General features: G+C 49.2%; 1 protein-coding gene across 1 annotated transcript in view; it reads right to left on the bottom strand.

Moving 5' to 3' along the window:
• Positions 1-5996, bottom strand: part of SFRP1 (secreted frizzled-related protein 1) — a 29218-nt gene extending 23222 nt beyond the window's left edge. The window contains exons 1-2 of the mRNA XM_011968038.1: positions 5922-5996; positions 5460-5614 (exon numbers count right to left, since the gene is read on the bottom strand). Of these exons, the coding sequence (XP_011823428.1) occupies positions 5460-5614; positions 5922-5996 (230 nt within the window). The remainder of the gene's footprint in view (positions 1-5459; positions 5615-5921) is intronic.
• Between the last annotated feature and the right edge of the window lie 2109 nt (positions 5997-8105).

Here is an 8105-nt window from a genome sequence, read left to right as displayed (position 1 = left end):
TTTTTGTATTTTTAGTAGAGACGGGGTTTCACCATGTTAGGCAGGCTGGTCTCGAAACTCCCGACCTCAGGTGATCCGCCTGCCCTTGGCCTCCCAAACTTTTTTTCTTTTTTCTTTTTTTTTAACACTGTTTCCTAATTTCAACCAACAGCCCTTTAGACTAGAGGCTCCTCTCCTCGGTTCTCTAGCTGTGGTGCAGACAGGTCGTTTCCCAATTAACTGGGGGTCAGGAACGCTGAAGCGAGGGAGCTTCAGGAACGCTGAAGCTTGTAAATCCCCAGCGGGCCTGGCTGGGCTCCCTGGAAGGCGAGGCGAGGGCGCAGTTGGAGTTGTTTGCTGTGAGCAGCGCCTCTCCAGGTGGGGCCGCCCACGGTGGCCCTCAACACTGGGGCAGTGGGTGGACTTTGCCCGGTGTGGCGGGAAGTCCTGCTAGCAACGGTATTAGCTTTGGGAGGACACTTTTTTAAACACACACAGATAGATAGATAGATAGATAGATAGATAGATAGATAGATAGATAGATAGATAGATAGATGGATGAATGATTGATTGATTTAAATAGAAAAACTCTCCTCAAGTCCTAGCCCAGGCGACAGCACATCTGTGTGTTTGTGGTGTGGAAAGCCAAAACATTAAAAACACATGTGCACTTATCAGCGTGGCTGGTGTGAATACCAAGTCCATCACTCAGACACACATGCTAAGGTCAGACGCAGTCCAGGAACGTCAAGTCAGAACCAAGGGTCCCCACTAGGGCAGACGCCAAGAGGACAGCATCAGCACAAACAGCTGGGCCCCCAGGAACGGAAGTCTCTCTGCTACCCTCTACCTCGAATTCCTGAGAATTCTTCGTAGATTTCAAACATTCCCCTGAGAGGGAGGGTTAAGCTCCGGAGAGCTGGGAGTGAGACCCGGACTATCCCGGGACAGAAGACCACAGCAAACAGTTCATGAAGTTCCTGGAGTCCCCACACCTTCTGTTCCTAAGTGCGGGTGGAGAGAGGCCGATATGTTCATAACCGAATCTGAGCGCACACCCCATGTGGCAAAGGGGCCACAGATCTTAGCGCTCCACAGAGACACCATAGGAGGCGCTGCCTTGCCGGCCAGCTTGTTTGTAAAGCTCTAGGGAGCTTGCTTTGGACTCTGCAGACCTAATTTCTTGATGGACAGATTCCAAGTGAAATGACTAGAGTTTGTGAAGAAGCAGGGCTGTTTTCTTAAAGCAATCGTGCCCATACAGACACGGTGATTCCATGATGCACACAGCAGGCTTCTGCAGAGGGATGACTTCTCTGTCATTTCATGGCCAATGGAAGATGCCTTGACACCCAAGAGGTGACACGGGGGCTGGGAGGAAGACACAGAGAAGAGAAAGCAAGATTTGGATGGCCAAGGGTTAATCCCAAGACAATTGGTGAGGCCAGCCTGTGGAGCTAAGACATTCCTCACAGAGAATAGACCGCAGGAGACCCGGCAACTGTGTCTCAATTCAAGGGGCATTTAGAGAAAAATGCTGTTTGGTAGGGGGTCTTTTTGTCTCCTAGGGCCAGGTCCTCTGCCTCAAGCCAAATGTGTCTTTGCTCACTGAAAAGATGGGTGTTTGCAGATAACATCCTCTCACCTCTGAACCCAGGCTTAGCTGACCGCTCAGTCACATTTCAGTTTTCTCGAATGGCAGGAGGGCCTGTGTCTGTCCACCGTTAAATGCTGGAAATTCATCCAGGTGACTGCCCTGGAAGTCCCAAGTCAAGAGTAAATCTCACAAATCCATTCAGGGGAAGACCTCGCCTGTGTCTGTTCACTCCGCGTAGACTTTGATCACCTCCAGTTGCCACCTCCCCCACCCACCCCTAGTGGTCCTACTGCTTTACTGACCCCTGCTGGGAACACAATTGTCTCTGTGGAAAAGGGAGTGATGGGAGAAGACCCCAGAATCCTATATCCAGTGCACTCCTGACTCCTCCCAGGCCCAGCTGGAAAGGAAAGACCCTAGACCTCAGTCCCACCGAGAGACTTTAATCCATTCCTGGGATGTGGGAGAGGGACCGCCCGCCCCCCACCCTTCCAGGCAATTCACAGGCTGCATAACAGCACCAGGCAGAACAACCTGAGGACTTTGTATTGCAGAGGTACATACAGTACTTTTGTCCTTTTACTTATTGTCAAATGTTTGCACTTCAAAATCCAGTCCCCCGTTTCCTAATGGCAAGTGTGTGTGTGTTTGTGTGTGCATGCACTCCTGTGTGTACAGGAGAAGATTCTGGAACAAAGGTCCTTTAAACATGCAACTGACATGACAGAGCTCCCAGATATGAGGGTTCCTGAGTATGAGAACTGTGGGCCAGGAGACATATCCTCCCTTCTTCTTGAATGGCTTAAATAAACAGAGGCAAAATGCAGCTTTAACTTATGTTTCTCATTTCCCAAAAGTTCTGATTTTCCCACACTGCTAGATGCCCATGCATGAAGCCTGGAAGTACGTCCTCTGTTGCTTCAAAACACCAGCTTGAGGAGGCATTCACAGTTCTTCAGCCTCCACAGAGGGTCACAGAGGGCCCCCCCAGGTGCCTCCCAGGTGGCCCCTTCCCACACACAGAGCTTTTTCCTGGCTTCTCCTGGAAAAACTGGGAGGGGAGCCTTCCCAGCCATAGCTCCCATTGTGTTCCACTATCATATCATCAGTGATTTCTGCCATCCTCTCCAAAGATACACTCACCTCACTCTCAGCCAACAGCACTGGGGAGGGAGCTCCGCCTGAAGCTGGGTGTCCGTGGGTCAGGGGCAATGCCAAGGAAAGCATGCTGGCCCACAGTCAGAGGACACAGGCTACAGCCTCAGCTCTGCTCCTAACTGGCTGGGTTGACTCATGGGAATCACACTTCCTCTTTCTGGCCTTAGTGTTCTCATCTGTGAAATGGAGCTATTAATGCCTGCCCAGCTGCCCTGCTAGCTCACAAGTGTGAATTCTCAGCATGTAGGGTCACTCGAGGCACATCCTTAGACTTTCAAGCAAGTCTGAAAGGGCCAAAATGGTATTCGATGTCAGATGTCGTGAAACCTGGTCATGCTCTTACTTGGACAAGCTTCTTCTGCATTCTGCCTCTGTAGATGTGTAATCCTGAGCCTTTTTAACTCTTTCAAGAACTGGCCTGACCTGCTACCTGAACTCTGGGAATGTCTGGGAAGCATCTTAAAAATTCGGAGTTGAAGGCAAATTCCAGCCCCATCTCTTCTTAGAGTAAGCACCCCTCCCTCTTCATCTTTTTTTTTTTTTTTCAATACGGGGTCTCACTCTGTTCCCCAGGCTGGAGTGCAGTGGCAGGACCTTGGCTCACTGTAGCCTTGACCTCCTGGGCTCAGGCAATCCTCCCACCTCAGCCTCCCAAGTAGCTGGGACTACAGACGCAGGCCACTACACCCAGCTATTTTTTTATTTTTATTTATTATTATTTTTTTGGAGTGATGGGATTTTGCTATGTTATTCAGGCTGGTTTTGAACTCCTAGCCCCAAACAATCCTCCTGCCTCGGCCTCCCAGAGTGCTGGGATTACAGGCATGAGCCACCGCACCTAGTCCTCTGCACCATTCTTGACAGAAGCTAATGGAGCATTCCTTTTACTTGTTTGGGATATAGTCACCAAGTTCAAACAGTCCACTAGAATGTTCTTCCTTCCTTGAAGGGAAACTCTGCTCCCTATAATTTCTTACTAGGCCATCGTAGGATGAGTTCCTATCATAAGCAGCCAGGAAGACACCCTCAGCCAGCCCCAAACTGGGAGGCCAAGGTCACCATCCCTGCCCCTCTGTTCAGATGGTGACAACTGCCCACTCTCCAGGTGAGGCTCTGTCAAACTGGGCTTGACAATTTTTGTTCATTTATTACTACATTAATTAATTTATAATTTATATTATAAATATATTTATGGCTATAATTTGTATATAAATAAATGAAGATCTGCATACCACCTCCTAGAAAGAAGAGAACTAAAAATAAAAGGCATATTTTAAGATGACTTTTTAAATAGAAATAAAAATATCAAATGGACTATTTCTCTGATTAAAATTCTCACACACTCTTTGTCCACAGGAAAAAGCCCAAGCTCCAGGATAATATCAGGACCCAGCCCTGACCCCCATGACCTCTCCAGCATCACCTCCCCACCACTCCGCGCCAGCCTAGTTTCCAGTCTCCAGAAATACTTGTACTTTCCCACCCAACGGCTTCTCGCTTGCCTCTCATCCTGGGCTCATGCTGTGTGCACATGCTGTTTTCTCTATCTGTAATGCCCTTCACTACTTTTGTACAAACTACTACTCATAGGGTTTCCAGATTTACAAATAAAAATACAGGACACCCATGGCCAGGCACAGTGGCTCCTACCTGTAATCCCAGAACTTTGGGAAAGTAAGGCAGGAGGATCTCTTGAGGCCAGGAGTTTGAGACCAGCCTGGGCAACATAGCAAGACCCTGTTTCTACAAATAATAATAATTTTTAAGAATTAGCTGATTAGGCACAATTTTAAGAATTTTAAGAATTAGCTGATTAAGAATTAGCTACAGGCACAGTGGTGCATGCCTGTAGTCCCAGCTTCTTAGGAGGCTGAGGCAGGAGGATCGCTTGAGCCCAGGAGTTCGAGGCTGCAGTGAGCTATGATCACACCACTGGACTCCAGCTTGGGTGACAGAATGGTACCCTGTCTTTAAAAATAAAAATTAAATGTAAATATTAAAAAATAGAACATCCAGTAAAATTTGAATTCCAGATCAACAAGAAAAAACTTATTAAGTCTGTCTCAAATATTACATGAGGCATACATATACAATAAATTATTCATTGTTGAACTGAAATTCAGTTTACTGGGCATCCTATATTTTATCTGGCAAATCCACCTGCTTATCCTAATAGTGTTGCCTCCTCCAGGAAGCCAGGCCTGACCTCCTCCATTCCTAGTCATATTCACCCACTCTGTGCCTGCAGACACTCCCATCTACATTTATAACTGGTCCCTTCCGGGTACCTCGTACAGTGCAGTGAGCTCTTAGAAGCCAGGACCTTGTCTTATTTTGTCTCACCCATTCCACATCTCCAGCATCTAGTACAATGCCATGCATATACGGAATGCTCAGTAATTACCCCCACCCCAGCAAACAAAGGGGAGGCAGATGCGTGAAATACCCAGGTTCTTAGGGGTGCTACCCTTGCACATTGATTTTGTGCCATGTTTTCTGAGAACAAAGGCCATACGCCAGCATGAATAGCTCCCATAGTTCTCTTTGTCTTTGGAAAAGGAAAATCTTTTCTAGATCTGAATCCCAAGGGAATTGATCATCAGTTGCTTATACAAGGACAGCACACAGAGTGTGGGACTTCTCTATTGGATCTTTTCCCACCCCAGAGCTGACCCTGTGGACAAATGCCACATCCGATTCACTCCTCTCTGCCCAGGGCCTGCACCGAGCGGGTCGCTCCATGGAGGGTGGGAGGCGACTGAGTTGGTCGACGCAGTGGCCCACTCCCACAAATCCCCACGCAATGCTGTATAAGAACATAGGCCGGCATCTGGGAGGCTGGAGTTTCTGGAAGCCTTGTATGCCAAGTGGGGGTGGGGACTGGGGAGCAAGAGAAGGTAGAAGGGGGCTCCACAGTGTGACACCTGGGGTCGGATCCTGACAAAGGGGCTCAAGGCTTGTCTGGGACATCACAGAGCACCAGACACAGGTCTTTAGGAAACCCCTACCCCTCTGGAAATCCCAGGGAAGTGAAAGTGAAGTGGCACATGCTTCGGTGACCTGAAGCCCATAAATCTGCCGGGATGGCTGTGGGGAGGGCAGTGGCCCATGCCGGGACACATTCCCCAAGGAGCCATGTGCTTATTTACCTAACCCTTCATGGCAGTGGAGCCAGACGGTGCATTACCTTCCTCGGGGGGTTGAGCCAGGAACAAGCTGGATATAAATGAGGTGCTGGCGAGAGGAACGGGGGAGCACCCATCATCTCACTTCTTCCTCGCAGGAAAGCCTTCCCTGCTCCCAAGATCAGGTGACCTCAGCTGGGGAAGCCTCGCCTCCAAATCTCCATCCAGGGAAGCCTCCTCCCCACAGTCTCTCTCAGCCTGAATAACACATCTGCCATCTGCCATTTAAGGGGCATTACTCACCTGGGCAAAGGCAGAATCCCCTGTCGCCTAGTAAGATGCCTTGCTGCAGTCTTTTCCGAATTGCTCTCTATGTGCATTATTCCATTTGGGCCTTACCAAAAGCCTCTGAGCTGGCTGAGAAGTTCATTACTTTCATTTGACAGAAGAAGATACAGAAGCTCAGAGTAGTGGGACCCTGGCTAGCAGTCCAGCCACCAAAGCACTGTGGTGGGGACCAGCCGCAGGTCAGGAAGCACAGATCTTTGGACTCCAAATCCTGCTGGCTTTGCACTAGACCTGGCTTTGCTGAAGGCCAGTCCCTGGGGAGAGAAATCTAGAGAGGCTTTGCAGTCAACAACATCTGATTGTCCATTTATCCACCAGGCTCTCTGCCTGGACCTCCACCAGAGTCCGTGCACAAAAACATGAGCCACGCATGTCAGACCCGTGACCACTACAAGAATGTGGCCTGAGACCTGGCCCAGGAATTGAAGAAAGATACTTTCAGTTTTCAGAGAGAGAGATCCTTTTCTATGAGAAGATGGCCCAGGAAGGCTGGATGGCCACTGAGCCTACTGAGAGAGGGCTGCAGGTGCTCCAGAAAGAAAATGATCACAACAGGCAGAAGCCAACTGACTCCAAAGCCATTTCAGCCTTTCCTGAGTGGCCCTTTGGCCCCTAGGGCTCCACCCACAGCCCACAGGGGCCTGGAAGTGCCAGGGGGACTGTGGGCGTTCAGGGATCCCAGGAGAGAGGCAGGTCACAATGCCAGGGTTTGGGTCCAGAGCACCTGCCAGTTTGATTCTGTTCTCCCGTAGCCAGGTCCTGAATGCCCAGAGACTTGGCACAACATCAGCTGGTGCTCCTCCCCTTAAAGCACTTTTGATGGATCCCCTGTTAGTTTAGCTACTGTTCATTAGTTCCTGCTGAAATTGCTGTCATTGATGTTCGATAGCTAGCATTAGGACTGTAAGGTGCTATTTTCCAAATGAAGATTGTTTAATATAAAATATATATGTATTTTATATTATATATGTTTTATATTTTATTAAAGAAATATACCGGCACTGCCGACTGTTCAGTGCCCAGAATGGTCTCTGGCGCACAGTAGGATTAGTAGGTGCTCATTGGGTGTATGAACGAAGCTTCTGTGAGTAGCTGTGGCCGTGTGTGAGTGTCCCAGGAGGACCCCTGACCGTCTGTCTGCTGCCCTTAGAGCCGGCTACCTGACTCTTTACGGAATCGAGGCGCTGCCACGCACCCATCAAAGCCAGGCCCAGGACCGCGTCCATTCAGCTGATGTCTTCCACACCTTCCGCCAGCTCGACCGGCTGCTCCCCAAACTGGCCCGCGGCTCCCTGTCAGTAGGTGAGCACCATGGGGGCCCCAGTAGGTGATGGGGAGGATGGAAAGACCCAGAGGGGGAGCCCAACTCAAGGTGGAGGACCAGAGGCAACACAGGCGGAAGGACATCCAATGCCCTGGGAGGCAGTAAGAACCCGTCCCTGGGGGTATGCAAGAGCGCAATGGTGGGGAGCCAGGGCTTGGAGGAGAGCTTGGGTTCCTGGTGGAAATTCTGATTCAGCACATTTGGAGTAGGGCCTGAGAATCTCTGTGTATGTGTGTGTTCCTTTTTTTGTTTTAAGGTTTGAGTTGCTTTAAACATTTTTACAAGTAGTTTGTGCTGATTACAAAAACTTCAAGCCATATAGAATAATTTAGAGGGAAGAATGAAAGAGCACTCCACTTTCTCCCCAGCCTCAGCGCACCACTTCCCTCTGCAACCTCCATCACTAGCTTGGAGTACATCCTGGGAGCACTTTCTCTAAACACACACACACAGTTATGTGTTATTTTTATTGTTTTTTATTTTTGAGGCTTTTAACTTCTTGTTTTCTACTGAGGTATAATTTATATACAGGAAAGCACACACATCTAAATGCACTGAGAGGTCAGGTGTGGTG

Source organism: Mandrillus leucophaeus, unplaced genomic scaffold (assembly GCF_000951045.1).
Source record: "Mandrillus leucophaeus isolate KB7577 unplaced genomic scaffold, Mleu.le_1.0 Scaffold824, whole genome shotgun sequence".
NCBI classification, from domain to species: domain Eukaryota; kingdom Metazoa; phylum Chordata; class Mammalia; order Primates; family Cercopithecidae; genus Mandrillus; species Mandrillus leucophaeus.
This window is presented reverse-complemented; position numbering and strand designations above follow the sequence as displayed.